This window comes from Triticum dicoccoides, chromosome 1B (assembly GCF_002162155.2).
Source record: "Triticum dicoccoides isolate Atlit2015 ecotype Zavitan chromosome 1B, WEW_v2.0, whole genome shotgun sequence".
NCBI classification, from domain to species: domain Eukaryota; kingdom Viridiplantae; phylum Streptophyta; class Magnoliopsida; order Poales; family Poaceae; genus Triticum; species Triticum dicoccoides.
In genome coordinates this window covers 449,586,970-449,609,602 of record NC_041381.1, presented here as the reverse complement: position 1 = coordinate 449,609,602, position 22,633 = coordinate 449,586,970, and the positions used below count along the sequence as shown (strand labels likewise).

Below are 22,633 nucleotides of genomic sequence, written 5' to 3'. Positions count from 1 at the left end.
ACACACACCAAGCATCTGACAACATTGAGGTTCAAATGTAAGGGAGAAAAAAAAGCAAAGGTAGCAGTAAGGAGATAAGGAAGGTTCAACTGGGGGCACAACAGAACAAGCCGCAATACAAGCTAAGATAACTAAGAGCTTTTTATACATGCCCATGCTTAGCTTTAGTCTTACATGACTTTTCTATTCTTCGGCGAGTTTTCTGTGTGTTGGTGTTGCCGGTGTGCATCCTAGTTATGTAGAGGCCGAGTGTGTCCTCAATATGTTTGTATCCTCTTGATGCTTCATTTTGAATTAACAATATCCAACCTTTATTGAAAAAAATCTACCCTAAACTTTGTAAAGGCATACCAGTCGTACGTTAGCTTGAAGCTGCAACTCTTATGTAGAAAACCTGTTTTTAGAGGCATACACTAACCTGTTGGGTAGAGAACTTATACACTAACCTGTTCAATGGAGTAATTTGCAAACTTGCATACCGTCAGAATAGCATAGTTTGGGATTCAAAGAAGAAAGGAACGATATGAACCCCATATAGTACAACACAGAATAACTGACAACAAATGTGGTAAAGTGAAAAGGCTTAATTGTGATGTAAACCAATGTAAGTCTTCGTATCCATTATGTTATGATATGTCCTTCTTATATGGTAAATTCGAAACACAAAATTTTGGCATGATTGTATGAAGTTTTACGCGATAGAACTTAAGAGTTAAAGAGAAATAAGATAGAAAAAAATAAGGGAAGTTTCATTGGACTTAAATTAAGAAAACAAGATCTAATAGGTTATTAGCAAGAACAAAATCGAATGGCATAAGAATCAATGTCATAGCAAGAATATAATTGCCATGGTATATGTAACTAAAAATGTTCCTCCCTCCATTTCATAACATAGTGCATATAGATACTTCGAAAAGTCAAAGCTCACAATTTTTGACCTAGTTTGTGGAGAAAAAATTGACATCTAAAATGCCAAACATATATCACTATATTCATCATAAGACATAGTTTCAAATTCTATGTATTGTAGATATAAATAGTTTTCTATGTAAACTTGATCAAAATTTGCAAAGTTTGACTTTTTAAGAAATCTATACACACTACATTATGGAACAGAGGGAGTAGAATAGAAAGATGGGTATGTGTAAGATGGCATAATTCGTCGTACCACCAGAAGGACATGGAGTAAAGGGTTGATGAATTTGCAAGCCAAAGAACCATGGTAAAAATTCGCAATGCCATGTAACAGGTGAACGATGATTGTTGAAAGGAGTAAAACAAATTGAAACACAAGATGATGAAAGGAGTGGTAGAAACAAAGCATACAACACAATATACAAGAGTAATGAAAGGTGACAGTGCAGCAGATCTTGAGGAAGAATAGGTCAACGTGAACAATAGATAAAAACTCGAACAAACAGAAGCACCACCCGAGAAGACGGTCAGAACGTATAGAAAAAGGATATATAAGAAGATTTGAACAAAGTATTACTAAAAATATATTGTGTCGTATAAATTCACATGATTTCCGGTTTTCATCTATTCTTCATCCAATACCAATGGAAGCAAGTTTTAAGATCACAACACACATTGATAGTTGCACACAAGTGCGTGCCCCTACAAATTTTGGAAGAAGGAAGAAGGAAGAAGAACGAATACGAAAGAAGAAGAAGAGGGAAAGAGTCTTCCATGTGGGCTCTAGCTTGTTTGAGAGGTTAAGTTTGAGGATTCGGTTAGGTTCGTGCTTTTTTAACTCCTCACATTTGAGGAGTTAACATTTAAGCAGGTGTCTGAGAAGCTAAATTTTAGGGATTTCAATTTTTGTGCCCCTCCTTCTTTAGTTGTGCTCAGTTTTGCCCCGCCCATCTAACATTGCCCACTTTCCCCCCTCCTCTACTCGCATGCGCCTCACAAAAGGCCAAACGGTGCCTTCTCGTCGAGTCAAAACCGTTGACCATTACTTCGCCCGGTACTGACGTGTGGGCCAATGAAATGTTGCCATGTGGGACCAACTAGTGGGCGGCTGGGTCATTTGTCTAAAAAAGGGGACGAAATATCTCTCTCATTTTGCGTCCCCCGTAGCCCTAGCACCGCAGCTCCACCTCCCCCATTCCCCACCCCCAATCCCATAGCCACCGTCGATGATGACAACGTTGTTGGAGATGTTCTGCACCGGTGACACTATCTTACTGGAGAAGCGCAAGGAGATTTGCTCCTGGTTTCCAAACGCCAAACCTCTAGCAGAACACGTGTTGCAATTGTTGATAGATGCGAGGATGGATGAGATCCGAGGATAATTCCAGGGCAAGCCAATTTAAATTTTTCCCACAAGCTAGTGCACATAAAATGGCCCATGCAAAAGGATTTCAATTTTTAATGATTTTTTCATTTTTCTATAATTTCTTTCAGATTGTTGCCGAAAATGCATGGATGAGTAATCATATAAAGTGGTTGGGAATTTGACCTTTCTTTGGGTATAATTCCTACATTCCTAATGTGCAAGAAAAAATTGATTTTTCAGAATTTATAGGGCCAAACTAGAGCACACTTGCAGTTCAAATTTGAATTAGTTCATGTAAATCGCTACAAATTCAATAAATCAATGAAACATACCAAAAGCACTCTGCAATTCATGAAAAAATGGCAGTTGGAACCACACTTGGTATACTTTAAGTGAAAATTGAAAGGGCACAATTTACAATAATAATTATGGCACTTGCCTCACAAAATAGTCATCTTGGGCACTAGAAAAATGAAAAATTAACCTTTTATTTTTGTTATTGTTTGTTTATCATTTTCCCCACAAGACGTTGCACATAATGGGCCTCCATGCAGAAGGATTTCAATTTTTTTAGCTTGTTTTAATTTTTTATATATTTTTCATATTGTTGTCAAAATTGCATGGATGATTAATCATATAAAATGTTTTGAGATTTCACCTTTCTTTGTGGATACTCTCTACATTCCTAATGTGGAAAAAAATGATTTTCCATAGTTTATACTACCAAACTAGAGCACACTTGTTGTTCAAATTGGAATTATTTCATGCAAATCCCTAGAAATTCAATAAATGAAATATAGTAAATATCACTCTAAAATTCATGAAATTTTGGTAGTTGGAATCCCATGTGGTATACTTTAGGTGAAAATTGTAAAGGCAAATTTATAATATTATTTATGACAAAAAAGTCATGTATGGCATTAGAGAAATGGAAAATAACTGTTTTTAACCAAATCTTCAATCTTTTTTTAGAATTATTGATCACAATGGTAACACCCTTGTTACTACCATAAATGGTCATGCTATGATGTACTATGTCATGAAGATGCCTATGGGCATGACCATCTTGGTTGAAAGGCATTGATCTTCATATGAGATAGTTTAGTTTGTGATTTTTTTTTCAAGTTTGTGGTATTGTCCGTTTTTCAATTTTTCCACAAGCCATTGCATATAAGAGGCCTCCATGCAATTTCAAATTTTGAGTTTTTTTTATTTTCTATATTTTTTCAGATTGTTGTCCAAATTGTATGGAGGACTAATCATATAAAATGGTTTGACATTTGATCTTTCTTTGTGAATACTTTTCTAATGTGGAAGGTAAAATTGATTTTCCATAGTTTATAGGACCAAACTAGAGCACACTTGCAGTTCAAATTTGAATTACTTGATTCAAATCGCCAGAAATTCAATAAATCAATGAAGTATAGTAACTATCACTCTAAAATTCATGAATTTTGGCAGTTGGAAACCCATGTGGTCTACTTTAGTCAAAAATTGTAAGGGCACAATTTGCAATATTATTTATGGCACTCGCTTCACAAAAAACTTCATGATGGCACTAGAAAAATGAAAAATTAACTTTTTAGTCAGATTATTATTTTGCACGGCATCGGGTTGGGACCGTCGAAGTGTTGGGCGAGGATCTGTGGCCATAATGGGCTGTTAGGCTCGAAGTACGGATGTGCCCTCTCCTCTGGTGTCAGACCTGCCCGAAACCTACAGACGACACACGCAAAGGCGACCGAGCTGGCGGCGGGGACATGCACCACTAGAAGACCCCCCTGACTCACAATCCATCCCACCGGAAAATGAGTGTCCGGCGGTGCGGGGATGTCGCAGCTGGCGAGAAGCTCGGCTTCACGGAGAGTGATGTTGCGTGGCCACGCCATGGATGCGGAAGGGAAGGTGTGAGAGGAGGGCTAGGGTTTATGATGCAGTGGCGCCAGCGGCGGATAAGGTTGTGGAGGCTAGCGGCGCAATGGGATGGGAGGCTGCATATATGACATGGGAGGGTGTGGGTTGCGGCGTTAAGCCACAATTAATGGGCGTTGGCGACGCGACTCCCCCGGTGCGAAAGCGTGAGCAGCCGCTCATGTGGAAACAGCAAGGGACGCTAATTTCAGTTTTGCATACCGGTGGGTCCCACGTGCCAGTCGCAGGTAGGAATCAACCGGCGACGCGAAATCAATAACGCATGCGGCCAAATGGTGGGTCCCACACGACTGTGTGCAGGAAAGAGCCGGCGATGTGAATGCATGCGGCCTTACAGGTCGGTCCCACGCGTCAATACCAGGCGAACTATCGGTCAACGACTTTGACCGAACGGCAAGGAACAGTTTGGTCTTTTGTGAGGCGCGGACCATCGAGTGAAGGAGGGCAAAAGTGAGCATTGTTAGATAGGCGGAGCAATATTGAGCACAACTAAGGAAGGAGGGATATCATAAAAATAGAAACCCCTAAATTTGAAGGGTTCAGCTAGAGATGCTATTGGTTTCCTGAAAAGAATCTCAAGAGTGAATTTAGGTATCACTTAGTTTCCTAAACTTCGGAAGAAAATGCTGCTTAGTCCTATTTGCGTGCTGGAGCACCATTAATGGATAAAGTCGTCACGGAACTGGTCGCCTAACTTTAATCCCTCTCCAAACTCATTAACTGGCCGTTCACCAAACAGTCCAGAGCTTTTCTCTTCCCTTCTATCCATTGTTTACTCGACTAACACGATAACCCGTCGCTAGCACAATGGCATCACGTAGATCAAGCCTTGCGGCTTCTTTTATTTCATTTTCGAATATATCAGCCGTGTCGCTTTCGAGATATATTGTTTGTATCAACCCGGTGAAGCTGAGAGACGCAGGTGCGATCTCTTTGTCTCGCCAAAGCAGGAACATGCATGGCAACAGAAGAAAAGCCAGATCGTACTACTCTTTGGCGTGCATGGGCTGAGCCACGGAGTACCGCATCGTACACCTGCTCGTGCCCTTTGCGAGAGACCAAGGGGCTGGTGTTCAGTAGCAGCACTCCAATTTGTATGCTCCACGAGGCACCAGCCATCCAACCACGGGGGCCGCCGTCGCGGTTTTGCTGCATGGCCGCTGGCGTCCAGCGCCTCGAGAACGCTAGCTCACGACAGGACGCAGCCCTTCAGCCTCTGTTCGGCTGCATGAGCGATTATTTCCCTTTTCCAAACGTGATCCCCGGTAGATCTCTATCCTGATGGATGCTCTCTTTTTCCAGACGCTGCAGCCTCGGTTCTCTGATTTATATTTATTGACACAACCAGATAGCGCCGTCCGTCCAGTGTCGCCAAGAGGCATGCAGTCACGCTTCAGCTATGGTATTCGTGCTAGATGGTCTACAGATTTGCATGTAATTTCTGATATATGTTGTGTATTTGTGTTCCTTATACTATCTTGACAGTTGATGGATACATCAAAAATTTCTCGCGTGGAAAAAGAGGCAGACCGTATACACTGATCCACCCGATACACGTCGACATGGCACACATGCATGATCCGCAAGGATCAACCATTAAATTTTTCTTGCACCGGCTATCTACAAACAAACTCATGTCACTGCACCGTCTATCTCTCTTTCTTGTTTCCTCCCGTTCTGTTCCTATCAGTTAATTTAATGGTGCGACCTCTTCTTTCCGATGGAATCCATGGCCATGCACGACCTAAGCCCGAGCCCAAGCCCAGGCTCCACCACGACCGCCGACGGCCAATATTCTTCAAGATGACACCCCAAAGGGGGGAGTGACAAGTACAACTTTGTTGCCCAAGTTGACATCGACCCTCAGGCTTTCATGAGCCAAGGGAGGGAGTAAATATTTGTTGCGAAAGATAGGGCAAATATGACATGCTTGCACTATTCAGGGGGGGTGTCCAGCAGTGCTCTACAGACCGAAAACGTACAGCGAACGGTTTGAAAGCTTACTCTGATGCTTGCCTTTGACTCTGAGGTGATACTCCAATGGAAGAAGTGATGAGGACAACTTTATCGCCCGGCCTAACATTGTCTCAGGTCATCCCCACTGCACGACCCTATCCTGTCTGGGTGTGTCTGTTTGAGGTAAAACGGACATATCAGACGACCCAGCGCGCGACCCCATCCTCAAAAAGCGTCCGTCTTTCGTCCGCTTCACTCCATCCTGGGAGCAAAGTTGAGCTGGCTTTGGGTCTAAAACGGACACGAGCGGACGCCCTCTGCGTGGTCCTCGTCCGGGGCGTGTCCTTTTGCATGTGACCCTGGCCCGCCTGTCATTGGCGAGGGGCGCGCGGCGAGGCTGGGGCGAGCTCGGGCGAGGCCAAGGCGCGCGGGGAGGTCCGTCTTGAACTCCAGTTGCGCGGCCGAGTTTGCGAGACGTGCGAGGACGAGTCGCACGACGCGAGCGCACGGGCGAGGGCGGCGTGCGCACGAGCGGCCGGCTCGGCGTGCGGGCGAGCTGCAGCGGGCGACGGCGGCGTGAGTGCGACCGGCGACGCGGCGTGCAGGCGAGCTGCGGCGTGCGTGCGTGCTTGCTAGCTAGCTAGTCAGCCGCGCGTGCGTGCTAGCTAGCTAGCTAGCCAGCCACCACCGTGCGCTAGCTTGCCGGCTTGCAGCCCGTGCGGCCACGGCGAGGGAGAGCTCGCGCACGCGGCTCTTCACTGCTGCGGGACGGCCACGGCGGGCGAGTAGGCGCGGGCGGGGAGCAGGCTTGCCGGCCACGGCGAGCTTGCGCGGGCAAGGCGCAACGCGTGCTGCTGTGGATGTATACGCGGACATTTTTGGGGTTGGTGGCCGCGCTGGGCGCCTTCAACAAAACCCGGACAGGCACGTACATTTTGATACCCATTGCCATCCTAAACGGACGAAATCCGAACAAAGCGAACGTTTATTTGGGGTCTTGTGGTGAAGTTGGCCTTAGCCTTTCATCCTAAGAGCATGAGCCGAGGGTGGACTAGGTATTTGTTGCGCAAGATGGGGCCATGTGATGTGTTTACACTGTTCACTCTCTATGCTGGGAAATAAAAATCAGCAGTGTTTTGCACTACCATAAAAGGTAGCACGGACTGCAAACATGCACCGAACGTTTGGAAGCTTGCTCGGATGCTTGCCTTTGACTTTGGGGATTCCTTCCCATGGCATCCTCTCGTCCTAAGAGCAACTCCAACGCGTCAACCTAAACGAACAACAAATTTGTCCGTATTTCGTTTATTTGAATTGACTGTCCGCTCAACGTCTACCCTGTTTAATATTTGGGTCGGCAGTGCATCCAATGCGCCCACCCATATTTACCGACGTGACTGGCTGGCCATCCTTTTTTAATAAATATGTACACATTTTGCATTATTTCATAAGCAAACATATAAAAAAATAGTCACAACCGATTAAAAGATAGTTTCACGACCAAATAAATTAAGCATAGTTTACAAGCCGAGTAAGAATTAAATTGTCTCAAATACATGTGATAAAAAGACACGTCTATTGGTTGCCAACATGAGACCACATATACTCAACCAAATCATTTTGCAGATGCATGTGAGTTTTCCAATCACGCATTTCATGATGAAATTGGATGAACTGTTCAAACGTTGCCGCTCCTCCATGCTCGGGCACAACATTTTTACCCCGAAACTGAAACCCTTGATAGTAGATACGTTCCGTACGCTCATCTTCTACAACCATATTGTGCATGATCACACAAGCAACCATCACCTCCCACAGCTTCCTGGTGCTCCAAGTCCTAACAGGATACCGAACAATACCCCATCTACATTGCAAAACACCAAAGGCACACTCGACGTCCTTCCTAGCACTCTCTTGCTCTTGGGCAAATCTTTTCCTCTTCTCTCCAACATGGTTGAGAATTGTCTTCATAATAGTGGTCCACTGATAATAGATACCGTCACCTAGGTAGTACCATTTGTCGTAGTTGTGGTCGTTGATGGTAACATTCACCGGCAGGCGGTTGCCTTCGGCAAGCATTGCAAACACTGGTGAACATTGAAGCACATTGATATCATTGTGTGATCCGGCCATGCCGAAAAAAGAGTGCCAGATCCAGACATCTTGTGAGGCCATGGCCTCAAGTATGACAGTGCAAGCCCCATATGACCCTTATACTGCCCTTGTCAAGCAGAAGGGCAGTTCTTCCACTCCTAGTGCATTCAGTATATGTTGTCAAGCATCCCTGGGAAGCCCCTGTTGGCATTCATCACCAACAAGCGGGCTGTATCTTTAGGAGTCGGCTTTCTCAAGTACTCAGGACCAAACACAGCAATGACAGCCTTGCAAAACTTGTACATGAACTCTATGCATGTAGACTCGCTCATACGGACGTACTCATCAATGAGATCACCGGGCACTCCGTATGCAAGCATCCGGACGGCTGCAGTGCATTTCTGATAAGATGAGAAGCCAATCGTTCCAAGGGCATCCTCTTTGCACTCGAAATAGTTATCGTACCCAACCACCCCCTTTCTAATACGGTTGAAAATATGCCTACTCATACGAAATCGCCGCCGGAATTCCTGATGGTTGAACAACGGGTTGGTTGTGTCAAAGTAGTCCTTCCATAGAAGGAAATGGACGATCTCTCGGTTGCGATTCAACGCCGGAAGGTGCCCCGGGATCGAGCCACAGAACAACGGCCGCTGGCTATTAAGGTGGTGATGGACCAACACGGCAGCCAAGATCTCCTCACCATCATCGGACGAGGAATCGTCGGAGTCGCAAAGAAAATTGTGAAAAAGGAACTCGCCCGTCGAGTCCATTTTGTACCTTGGCAAACTGTCGAACAACTTGCGGGCGTCGACGAAGGAGCTGGCCGCCGAAGAGACGCGCGCCTCCCTTGGACCAGGTGGTTGGCCTGTAGGCGTCCGACGACCATGCCAGCATCCGACGAGCGTGTCGGCGTCAGGACGAAGGAGCTGGCCGGGGCGGCTTCCTGCTAGCGGCGGCGTCGGGAGGTGGGGGTGGGAAGCTTCGGTGGTGGCAGCGAGGTGGGAGGTGGCGGCGTTGGGGGGAGGTGTGTCGGCACTGGCTACTGGCAGAGGCACCGGAAATGGGTGGCAGCGGCGACACGGCGGAGGCGGGCGAGGATTTGCTGTCGATATGGGGTGAGAGAGGATGATCAATGTTCCACCAACTAGCGGGCCCGGGGGAAGAGTAGGCGGGCGTGCGCACGTTCGTTTCGTGTCCGCGCCGACGCAAATGAGGCTTAAAATTGAGCCGAAAATGAATCGGCAGGCGGACAAAAAGCGGACTCGCGCCCGTTTGGGTCGACGCGTTTGGTCGACTTTTCTGTCCAAAAGGACGTGCGCGGACGAAATGGCTTCGCGTGTTGGAGTTGCTCTGATCTTCCAGCAACCTTATGTGCTCTCTATCATACGCACTGCTTGGAATACTACAACCGGTCTAATTAGTTTTCATGTGTATCGATTGACCCCTTCCGGAAGGTAGGCTTGTGCACGAGTTGCGGCGAGGCCGGAGGTGACTGTTGAGCAAGTTGAACGAATGGCACTCCGCACATGATTTCTTACGCCACAGGTCGGTTGATCTGCATGCAGACGTATACGTACGGCTTGAGCATCTAGCAGCTGCATCTAGGGAAGGGAACCACCGCATCTTGCACACTTGCAGGAAGGAGAGAACTTGACCAGCTTCATTCAGTTCTGTTCTGCGTGCCCCCATGTCCTCCTGTTGCGATCTTTGAATCTATCCAGCATTCCACCTCCGCCTCACATAAAATCTCTGGTTACCATCCCAACCTGTGGGCGCAAGTGAATACTCCCTCCGTCTAGGTGAGTAAGTCATCTTAGGTTGTGCATCATGACCAAAGAGGAGTAGAAAATGAGAGAACTTAATGTTCATTTGCTAATTAATAGCATTGCATGCAATGCACTAACCACTACATGTCGTGTTTGGTAGTTTCAAGACATTAAAAACATGCACACCCCACATCTCTTATTGGTTGATATGTCAAGAAACAAGAAACGAGATAGAATTTAATGCACCGCGTCTAAGTGTTTTGAGATTATTTGTTTTTCATAAGATGACTTACACACCTAGACAAAAAAAGTATTATCTTATCATATGCTCTGGCTCCTTCACATGTGCCTCCCTCAGATCGTACCATTTCGTACGTCGAGTCATTGACCCGCCATATATGCTTATATCATTAACAAAGCGCGCTCCCCGAATTTTCTAATCCGGCTTCGGCGGCATCGCCGTCGTCTTCCCGGCCGGACCCGGACGGGCTTCCGTTCTCACCATTCGTACGCCGCATGACAGCAACCGTTCGCCTTGGCCTGTGCCGCTGCAGCTGCGCTATAGCCTGTACAGCTGCCGGCGACAAAGACGGCAACGGAAAAGGAGCGGATGGCTACGAGAGCAAAGGACGTAACGTAATCCTGGTACATGCGATACATTCGATCTCATTGCACGATATCTTCTTCCCGCCGCCAATATCTTCCGTCTTTTGGACGATGCAATGAATGCACAGTCCAGCATGCGGTGCACCAGCCGGGACTATTGACTCGACCGGAAAAGGCGTGCTGAATAGTGAGTGTGACAACGGGAGTGCTTTCGCGGCAAGAATCCGATACCTCTCCGTGCCTGGATGATGTTGCAAAATTCCTACGGTCTTGATGTTTCCCTTTGGTCCCATATGATTGGCGTACATGCTCGGGGAGAGGTAGGACAAGGCAACGATTTAGATGTCCCTTGAAGAGGTTAGTGGCCGTCATATGGGATGCATATAAATTATCAGTGGAGATGATTGTTTGGATTGGAGTGCGCTAGCGTATACAATGGTCTATTAACAATTAATCAAGAGAGCTTCACCCACAGGTTATAACCGGCACAAAAGGAGTTTAAAAAACTGTGTGCTGACAACAGAACATAAATAAGCTATCTGTCCATCCTTGTGGTAAGTGTAGGAATTTTTATTTCAGCATCTTAAGAGCTGGTAAAATATGGTTTGACATTATTGATGCCAACTTGTGCACGACAAATTATTGAACGAGTTCTTCCCATTAGCGTTAAGCAACCGCAAACTTGTTGTAACACCAGGCTGCTACTGAAATTGAAATGCTCATAAAAAGATCATTGTTCTTTTCACCATATTATTCCCTTCTTCCCAACTCACAATTAGCTAGCGTTTCTTCATTGGATTTGATTTCCTATGTGCCGACGTTGAAATACCACTTGATAGTATTGCTGCCAGTGGACTGGTGAAAAAACTACAGTAGGTTTCTTAGTATTTGTTTACTTCACATGCATACGTAATGACAACAAGCACCCACCGTCAAAATATACCGTGTCTAACAGCAACGCACAGGGGACCAGACTGAACCATGCAGGATCTCATGAATATACCAATTAACAACTCAATAGATTATTCACGCCAGATCTTTTTGTCGAACCCTATTGGAAGTTGTGTTGCCTGGCCTCTAATATATAGACACATCAGCAAAAGAGGTGATGAGCTGGATTGCTAAAGAATGGCCAAACCTTATGTCAACCAGTAAACCATTGACAAATCAGCAGTACCATATGACAAGTCACCTCACTTAAAACAAGCTAGATTTATTCCTTGAAGGAAGCCTGGGACTTGTCTTATTTATTAGAAAAAAGACGTACAACTATATAGTTGTTGTTTTGTGAATAATATAAATGAATCTAATATGAGGTTTACCAATTAAAAACTTCTCATTCCGGCAAAAAAAATAATTAAAAACTTCTCAGGACAGATCTACCGCAGCCAGGTGTTGCTGATCCTACTACTAAATGGATCTGACATGGTTTTCCCCGCTAGTTTCAGATGTCTATTGATCTAGGATTTCTTAAGGGTTATGATTCTATTGAAAATTGATATAGATTACTTCTTCACTTCTTGGAACAAGCGACAATATCTAAGTTAAGAACCCGATGAAATGCCTTCATCCAAAAGAATTTTGAATACATTCCTACATTAAGTTTGACTTCATCAAAAACATGTCTGTGTCTTGCATGTGCGTCCTCTCTGTTAAAAAATTCAAAAAATTCTAGTGATGCACAAAGATGGTTCTCTTCTAAGTACTACAAAAAAAATGTGTTACCCACTAGAACATAAGGACATCATCTACTTAAGAATCATTTGAAATTCCATCATAATAAAATTTGGGGTAAATTCCTACACAAAGCTCCTCCTGAAGAAAAAAAAACATGTTTGTGTCTTGCGCGTGCTCTCCTGACAAAATCACGAAATTCTAGTGATGCATGAAAATGATGGTTGTTTCCACAAATTCATGCACTTATTTTATACACGTACATGTTTTTCCCTACATATATTTAACCAGTTGAAACATAATCAATCCGATGCTTGAAAGAGGCCCTGGACGTTTCCTTCTAAATGCGATAAACCATGTGTCCCACTCTTATCGTTTTTGCTTTACCTCATTAGTTACATGAATTGCAAATCTCTAGTTTAATTATATTAAGCTTACCATATTTAAGAAAAGATAACTTCAACAAAACAATCCACAAACATGCCTTATAAGAAATGGATGCATAGCCTTATATGCACGCACAAAATTGATTTATATTACACATACTATGAAATTTGTTTATCACATTTTTCTAAATTTTAGATGTGCCTCATGCATGTGTTTTAACGTTGCGTACATACATCTTAGTTGAGCAAGAATACATTTGCAAATTTAGCAACCGAGTGACATGTCAAGACGTTTGAGTTTATTCAGTCTATTATTTATATATTTTCTAACAATTTACATCAATCTCCATGTCATTCACGTACATTTCATATTGCCTCGGAAGTTTCATGTTAATGATTTCTCATGCACACCACTGTGTAAGACAAAAATACTATATGAGCTTCCATGACGGGATCCTGGCCCTTCATGAAATTGTCCATGAGGTTAGGACGCGCGGACATAACGGTGTGTTTCTCAAATTGGACTTCCAGAAGGCCTATGATCGGCTTGATTGGTCCTTCTTACGGATGGTCCTTCAACGTTGGGGCTTCGATGACAGATGGTGCTCCTTGATCATGCAGTTGGTTCGGTCGGGTAAGACGGCGATTAACATTAATGGTGAGGTGGGGCCATTCTTTACGACCTCTACAGGAGTGAAGAAAGGGGATACCATTCCCCCGCTTCTCTTTAACCTCGTCGTTGATGCATTAGCAGGCATCCTAGATAAAGCTAGGATGTCTGGCCACCTCTTGGGAATAGTTGGGCACCTGATCCCTGACGGAGGGGTTGCTCACTTGCAGTATGCCAATGACACCATGATAATGGTGGAGGGGTCAGACCTGGACATCGTGAATCTTAAGTTCCCACTACTCTATTTTGAGGCTATATTGGGTCTAAAGATTAACTTTGATAAGAGTGAGGTCATCGTCTTGGGTTTCTCAGCAAAGGAACAACAACGGATTGCGGATAACCTCAACTGCAGACTGGCCTCATTCCCCATTACATATCTGGGAATACCGATGGCCGACTCAAAGATCCTGATCATGAGTGCTTTCGACCAGTTGGGGGACGAGTGGCATCTCGGGCTGAGCCCTGGCGTGGACGGCTCACCTCCAAGGGGACCAAACCGATCCTTATTACTGTTAACCTAGCAAGTCTCCCCATGTACATGATGGGGTTGTATATCTTATCGGAGGGCGTCCATGGCTCTTTTGATACGGAACTTGCTAGGTTCTTTTGGCAGGCCGCCAATGGATGCCAGAAATATCACATGGTCAAGCGGGCGGACATTTGTATGCCCAAGGACTAGGGTGACCTGGGTATTATGGCCCCCCGCCGTATAAACGTCGCACTCACGTTGTGATGGGTTTGGAGGATACTACGCAGTGAAGGCGGCTTATGGCTATAGCTCATTCAGCAAAATACCTTAGGGTGAGCCTCTCCTGGCATGTTCTCGCTCGGGAGGATCACAATTTTGGCGATCCATCCAAAGGATCAAGGAGGACGCCTGTCTAGGTATTTTCTTCTCCATAGGGAATGGGGACGGGAACCAATTTTGGTTGGATCCCTGGTTGGGTACCGAGCCTCTGAGAAGGAGCTTCCCTGGCTTGTTCTCGATTTGCTCTGACCCGCTATTAGTTTTCTCCACGGCATTCCAATCTAGATTGTGGAATATCCGGTTCCGGGGCACCTTTGGGAAAAGAAGAGAGTGACGACTGGAATAGACTACTGGTTGCCTTACCACCGGTGCTACCAGACTATCCAAACACCGTGTCCTGACGGCTTTCCCGGATGGCTGAGTTTATGGTGAGCACGACATATCATGCCTTATGCCAGTCACCGCCCACTCCCTGGCTTTCACCCTTGTGGAAAGTCCCTGTGCCCTTGAAGATTAAGATCTTTGTGTGGAAACTACTACGAGATCGCATCCCTTCGGGGACCAAGGTACTGAAGCGGCATGGCCCGGGTGATGGCTTGTGCCCCTTATGTGCGGTACCAGAGACGGGGACACATATCCTAATCTCGTGCATGGCGGCATGGCTATTATGGACGTCTGTCCGCGAGACACTTGGGCCCGACTGGGATGCCCTGAACCTCCGGAGTTCCTCCTGTCCAGGTCTACGCAACATGCCCGTCATCGACGCTTATTTTGGCTTATCTTTGCAGCGATATCTTGGACTCTATGGACACCACATAATAAGATGGTGATTGAGAAGGTCCTTCCGAGGCAGGCGTTTGACTCCTTCAAATTTCTTGCTTTTCTGCAGCACTGGCACCCGCTCTCGAGGTAGCGTGACCATGATCACCTTGACCTCATAATATATGTGCTTATGGCTACAATGTGTCGATTGTCGTCATCGTAGGGCCGCTTGGCGGCTGCCACTAGGTGGTTTTTTTCTGATTTCTCTTTCATTTCCTTGGGCATGATTGTGTTGTTGCCTCGGCCATCGTTTTGATCAGGATTTCAGATGTTGGTTGTATGGACCGTTTGTTTATCTATAAAGCGGGGCGAAAGCCTATTTCGAGGATAGCTCCAACAAATGTCCATTCTTATAACTCGTTGTAGGAGGGGAAATCCTACACTGCAACACCCACTTGCCATAAGTGTTGTAAACATGTTTTATTTCCTTTACAAACTTAGGGCATCTCCAATGCATATCATGAAAACAAACACAAATGTCCGGACCAGGCCATCCGAACACTTTTAGCCATCTAATGCGGATCACTAAATCATACCAAACTGGGTCAGAGGTATAGAATCCAAATCAAGGGGAGCTCAGGGGGAGTCTAGACGTCATCCTTCATGTCCTACTCCAACTCCCGGGACCTACCCTTGCGTTTTCTTCACAATCCTGCCCGCCTCCTCCGCTCTCTATCTTTGCTCCTTTAGACCAAAGTTGCCCCGCCCTGCCAGGCCTTGTTGGTCCTCGGCCGCTTCACCCATGCACCTTCCTATCAGGCATATTTTGTCCGATCCGATCGTCGCCCAGGTACCCTTTGGCTCTGTCGACACCGTCCATGAAGGACACCGATCCCGACAACTATTCAATCAAATAGCATAGAATGTTTTTGCCATTCTCATTTGTTTACTTTGAAGCAAACATGATGGGTACGAATGAGGAGTAATTCTACGACAAGTTCATGGATTTGCCTTCGTCGGTTGAGAAAGATGAGGATGAACTGCAGTGATGATGACAATTCCTAAAGAAATGGAGCATGTAGAGGAGCATGTTCTCAACTTCAAGGGGTCAACAAAGGGGCATCAACTGTTGAAGCGACGACGAGCACGAGACATGTTGATTTCTAAGAGGACTACTTTTCCTTGATACACTATTCGAACACTACGTTCGACACCAATTCCGGATGGAACAGCCATTGTTCTTGCGCATAATGCAAGGTGTTAGGGCATGTGATGATTGCTTTAGGATAAAGAAGGATGCATTGGCCCCATTGGTTATCTGGATCCAAAAGTGCATGGCTGCATTGAAGGTGTTTGCATCTGGGTTAGTTGTAGACCAATGGGATGAGTTCCTCAGATGTCTGAGAGCACATGCTCGCAGACTGTGCTTAGATTTTCTACTGCAATAGTCAAGGTGTTTGGACTGGAGTATTTGAGGGAATCAAGTGTCAAAGACACAACATGGCTCATGACACTTGAAGAATCACGAGGGTTCCACGTATGCTCGGATCCCTAGATTGCACTGAAAATAAAAGAACTACCCATATGCTCAACAAGGGCAATACTAGGATCATCGCAAAAGACCACCCTCATTCTTAAAGCACTTAAATCACAAGACCTCTCGATCTGACACTTTTTCTTTGGCATGTCAGGGTCTCACAATGACATCAATGTGCTGCAACGATCTCCATTGTTTGCAAGGTTGTGTTTATGCGAAGCTCTTGTATCCAACTATGCCATCAAAGGGCATGAGTACAAGATCAAGTAATATTTGTGTCGGTATCTATCTTCTATGGGTGATCTTTGTCAAGACCATCTCCAACTCAATAGGTAACAAAAAAATCACTTTGTTGCAAGATAATAAAATGCTAGAAAGGGCATGGAGACTATATTTGGAGTGCTCGAAGCTTGTCTCGCAGTTGTCCATGGACCTACTAAACAATGGGATCTAGAGACACTATGGGAAGTGATGACTTGTTTGTGATCATGCACAAAAGTAGGATTGATTAATTATTTTACATCAGCATATACCATAACGTTCCTGCAAATTTTCAAATTTATTCTTCGGTGGATCCTACTATTTGATGAACTATTGATGTCGAGGACCACTAGATTTCTATTCGAACCAAACGTAAACTTTCATTCCCACATCGGACCTTGTGAATCCAAACTTTCATCGGATGAAGTATTGCTGCCATGAAAACTTGATGATTTTTTTTGCGAATAAGCCCCTTGATCTATTATAGAGGATAAACATCAACACAAAGCACCTCACACAAATAGAAAATTAAAAGGACGTCCCTCGGATGCACATCAGCTGGAAGCTCCATCATGATCCGCAGGCACGCCACCGCTACTGCCATCGCTGCTCCCCAGCCTCGGTTGGCCAAACTTTTTTGTAAAGGCGGACGGGAAGTTTTCGTACTACGGACCCAAAGGATCGGCGTGCCGGAGCATGAGCTGAAGTCGTCGAAGTCGATGCCCTACAAAGATCTAAATAAGCTAGAAGACCCAAACTCGTGGGATCCATGGATGGAAATATATGCTGATGCAAAATCAAGCTGCTCACTGGATGCACCCATCCACCACTACCAGCAATGAATCCCAGACAAGAGCAGTTACCAAGCCATCAGAGGGCCCAAAACTGGAGCACGTCCCCATGAGCACACAAATTGGATCAGCAGATCGACCGGGGGCGGGGGACATGCCACTCTCATCTCAACGCCGCCCGAAGCAACATAGATCTGAAGGGGAGGTGGCCGATTATTTACCCTAAATGGCATCGATCCCTTCAATTCAACGCTGTTGGGACTTAGCTGACCCTATCTACATGCCGGAATGAGAAGAACGAAATCCCCACCTCCCCACGCCGCTAGAGCGACGAGGGGAAGCAAGGATTCACGCCCTCTATGTCGGGAGGAGGGGAAAACATGGTTTCGCTCCCTGATCGCCTTTCTTTCTATGCACGACACCTGAAAACCTTCCTTCGTGAAAAACCACATTAAAAACATCTAGCCCACAAAAATAGGAAAAAAGTTTTTGAAATCGAGATTATCGCAATTCTACTATTAAAGGGAATTTGTAGTCATTTCGTTTTGTATGCAGCCATTAATCCTAAAAATAGTCCCGGATATTTATTGTCCAATCTCTGTCTCGCCCATAGCTGAATGTAATTAATTAGTCAAAAAGTTAATTACGTACGTTAATTAGCTAGACATTAAATTATGGAAAAGTATCATTGAGGATGAGAAGGATCATGTTAGTTATGAAGAATATCGTTCTTTGAAAAGGACGATCACATTAATTACATTAATTATGAGAAGTATCATCTAGCATTGGATGGAAATATCACGTTAAGAGCAAGTATAATAGAGCTGAGTCAATGGGCTATAAAGAATAAACTAGTATATTTCTGCTTAGTTGGAGGAAAGAGAAGAGGAGAGAGAAGGTATTCGGGCTCTTCGTGAAGAGCCAGCTCTAGCACGTGCTCCTAGGCACTTTGTGAGAATGAAAAGTGGGCCACATAATAAAAAAGTAGTACACTTTTTTGATCTACTATTGTACATGTTAACTATAAGTTGAGCTGTAAATGACATGACATTGGCTTATAGCCAGCAGCTAGCTATACTATTAACCATGCTCTAATAAGTATCAGCTAGAATATTTATGTCTCCGTGGTAATGCAAGCACAATTATAGCTGTAGGAGTATATCATAAAGACAAACATTGTCTTAATGATATAAACGCCACTATTGCAAACGCATGGCAAGTATCTTTTTCCTTTTGTAACAGAAAAAGATGTAAAAGAAGCAAAGATGAATAATTGTCTCGTTTACATTTCATCCATCATTGAATGATGATACGGGTGAACACCAAGAGTTATAAGGCTAACTCTAACCGATCCCCTATAAAATAGAGAAGAATTCGGCCAAGCAAAGTGTAGTGAATGAGTTTTACTTCACTAACTTTTGGTCGGACCTAGCCGAACTCCTAAATTTAACGGATTAAAAACCAAATTTGCATAAGTTCAACCTAGATTGGATTTGAACAACTGAATTGGACACACTAACCATCCACCTTGTCTTGACATCCCACTGCACATGAGTTTTTAAACCTAAACATAAACTTAAACTAAAAAATAAACATGAAATTAAACTAAACTAATTTTCATCATCATCACCGCCCTTGTAGAGGGTGAGCCAGTCTTGCCTTGACATTCCACTGCCCATGGGGTCTGGGCATGTACCATCCTCGCCAAAGTTGGGGAAGATGTGTCGCCACTCTTCAACATCAAAATCCTCCTCATCCTTGCTGTCATTGTGCTTTCCGTCATCATCACCGCCATGCTCCTCGTCGTCAGATAGGACGATGACATCCCCATCAACCGCGTGCTACGAGAAGATTACCCACCTCCTCCACAAGCTCAGGGTGCTAGCAGTGGAGGTCCGCCATCTACTCCAGGTCAGCGGCCTCCACCGCGAGTTGCTCCCTCACCTCCCAGTCCTCCCGAGCCATTGCCACATTCACTGCCCCCGGCGGCGGCGGGGCGAGCTTGACAGGTGCCGTCCCCCATGGGAAGTTGAGGCGCGCCACCACGCCGTGCAACCAGACGTACTTGAGGGCGGCGAGCTCGAAGGACCCGAGTCACTTCTTTGTGGATCTCCCGGTCGGTCATCTCCGCTACCCACGTCCCCCACGGCCTCTGGCGGATGCCAAGGTACTTCCTCTGTGGTTGCCCGGTGGAGGAGGTCGGGAAAGTCAGAGATAGTGGCGGATATAGACCCCAGGCCCCCAAGTCCCATGCTCGGAGCGTGAGGCCCAAACCCAGTGCATACCATAGAAATTATTATACACATCTGCAAGTGTACAAAGGCGGCCCGGGGCAGCCTGCTAGGTTGGCTCCGCCTCTGGTCGGAGATGCACCGAGAGGGGGCTGCATAGGTTGGGCAGCAACAGCTTCTTGAGGAGCCGCCGCTTGAAGACGCGTGGCTCGCGTGGCGACGCAGATACACGCCGCGGATCAGCGGGGCAGAGCGCCGACCACGGGGTTCGACCATTGGGAGGAGAAGCGCGGCGGGAAACGGGGCGGAAGGTGGGGGGTCGCCGGCGACGGGGACGGGAGAAGGAGAGGCAGAGGAGGCGGAGAGACGAGTGCAGATTTTTTTACCCCGTCGCCGAGCGGTGGAGTAAATATAGGCTAGGGATAAACGGTGGATAATACATATTGGACACCGATAACTACCACACGTGTGGCACAATGGACACCGACCACATGACCCTGTGTGGCATGCCTAGCAGGCAGCCCACACGATCCTGTATGGGCGAACATTAGAACTGCCGACACGTCCGGACACAGCTATTTCGTGCCACATGCCGAGCCAACAACAATTTCTCACCCCCATCCCGCATGTGTGGCACGAAGCAATTCCTCCCTGACATTTTTTGATGGCAACTTTGGTTACCCCGGGATGACAACTTTAGTTGTAAAGCATGTCAACTTCTCTGTTTCTTTTTTTTGGGGGGTTTCGTTCGGGTGAACTATAGTTGCCATGTCTAATTAACGGTAGGTGTCACGTGTGATCAAACCATAGTTGTCTTGTGTGATTAACTAGTTGCCACGTGTGGTCAAATCATAGTTGTCATGTGTGCTTAACTAGTTGCCACATATTCACACCAATAGTTGTGTCTATCACCCTGTGAGCGTCGCGTGGGCGAAGAGCAATTTCACTCACACGTTCGGGCGAGCGTCCTGTGTGCCGTTCGGGCGAGGAGCGCCCACATGTGTGACACTAAATGATAACGCCCACACGATGTTGGGTGCTTACATGGCCCTCCACCCAGATGGCAACTGCTTCAAAAATTGTGCAAATGGATCGAACGGGATCGAGTGTGTGTAGGCTGTTGATAAGTACCACACATGTAGGCATTATTATTTGAATATATTATTCTACTCTAACCATTATTAGGCATCGTCTAGGTCTCAGTTAAAGGAGTAAACCTAGGTTTTTACTCCTCTAACTGGTTATAGGTGATGGGTTAGAAATGCCCTGAGAAGTTAAGAGCCAACCTAGGTTACAACACCATTTGCACACCACACCCTAGTCAAACCGTTGCCAAATTAATAAACTCATCATCATTTGCACGTACCAAACCCCAAGAGCCAATATTATCTCCCCCTCCGCCCTTTTATAAACCCTCCATTCGCTCCACTTTCCTACACCACCTTCATCCTTCGCTTTTGTTCTTCCCCATTCTTAGTTGCTACTACCTTTCCCTCTTCCTCGCGTGCATACTCGTCCCTCGTGCTCCTTTTAGATCCCAACGACAAAGTTGATCATCTGCTTGGAAGGACGTCCTTTTTTTTCTTTGAAATTTGTAAAACAAGAAAGGTTCGGTCTCTGCTATTTATGCACACCATTGGCAACTGCCATCTGCTGTTCCACTCGTCCAAAGCCATCTTCTTGCATCAAGCGCCACCATGTCAACGCCCCAGAGCGGCAGCGGGAGCCCAGCGACCACGGCGGCGGCGGTGGAGACGAGCAAACATTGGGCGCCGCATGGCCCGATGCTGACGGCCTGCCTCGTCAGCATCAACGTGCTAATGATCCTCCTCATCTTCTTCTACTTCTGGCGGTTCTTCTCCGGGAAGCGAGGGCCGTCTAGCCCCGGAGGTGCTGACGAGGAGTCGTCATCGACCGACTCGTCTCCAGCGACCTCGCCGAGAGCGTCCAGGCGCCTGCGCGACCCCGACCAGCCGGACATCCCGTCTTCCCTGCCCATGTCCGTGTTCGACTCGAGCAGCGAAGCCGCCGGGAAGGCGGCGGCAGACTGCGCGGTGTGCATCGTGGAGTTCCGCGACGGCGACCTGGCGCGCCTCCTCCCTCGCTGCGGGCACCGGTTCCACGCCGCGTGCGTCGACGCGTGGCTGCATCTACACTCGACGTGCCCGCTCTGCCGCGCCAGCGTGGTCGCCCCTGAGCCCGCCGCCACCGAGCCCAAGAACGACCCAAAAGACGACGGCGCGGAGTGCCCGGTGTGAGGCGGATCTGTGCGCGCCGGCGAGGCCGCGAGCTACCAAAGCCAAGCCAGAGACGCATGTAAACGGCGGAAGGCGACACGCGTCTTTCGGTGTCGGTGTGTCACTATCCCTTAGCTGACTCCTGCGGGTCGGCGAGGTACGGTTGGCTTCGTTCCTCGTCTTTGGGTTTGTTGTGTTCTTGTTACTATACATATCTCTCTGGCTCTCGTCAGTTTTGGTGATCGGTGAGATGCATATTTGAATCGGAGTCTTCTTCTATATGATGATGATGATGTGCGTATGATTGGAATTGTAAGATTAGCAACATATATATTAGATTAGGCTCGCGTGTGATTGTGTGCGTGACAGAATTAGTAGTGTAAGATCATATACATATGTAAATTATTAATGAAAAGGTTTGATCGACATTTTTGGGCATGGCCATCAAGTTGAAAATATGCTCTTTCGGCCATGTTGATGGGTACCTAATTGCATGGTTCTACAAAACGAGAAAGGGATTTCCTTTCGCTTGGGAAGGTAGAAGTCGAATTGAACTCGCCTAGAATGTAGGCACATGAAATCAAGAAACAAGCAGACTCAAGACCCAAGTGGAAGTCGCTGTAATAGTAGGGAACTGCTTTTCTACTACGACATGCTTGAATTCTCTACTTTAGTGACTTGGGTCGTTCAAAGTTCGC

The 22,633-nt window shown here is 46.2% G+C and overlaps 1 protein-coding gene across 1 annotated transcript; it reads left to right on the top strand.

Annotated features, from left to right (window-relative positions):
• Positions 1-21,121: 21,121 nt before the first annotated feature.
• Positions 21,122-22,361, top strand: LOC119340514 (RING-H2 finger protein ATL2-like). Its single transcript, XM_037612437.1, has one exon. It carries the CDS (start codon positions 21,396-21,398, stop codon positions 21,954-21,956), a length of 561 nt encoding a protein of 186 aa, XP_037468334.1. The 5' UTR covers positions 21,122-21,395; the 3' UTR covers positions 21,957-22,361.
• Positions 22,362-22,633: the final 272 nt, after the last annotated feature.

Excerpts from the sequence above, each read along its gene's own strand:
- LOC119340514 (XM_037612437.1), top strand. The coding sequence starts at position 21,396 with ATGTCAACGCCCCAGAGCGGCAGCGGGAGCCCAGCGACCACGGCGGCG.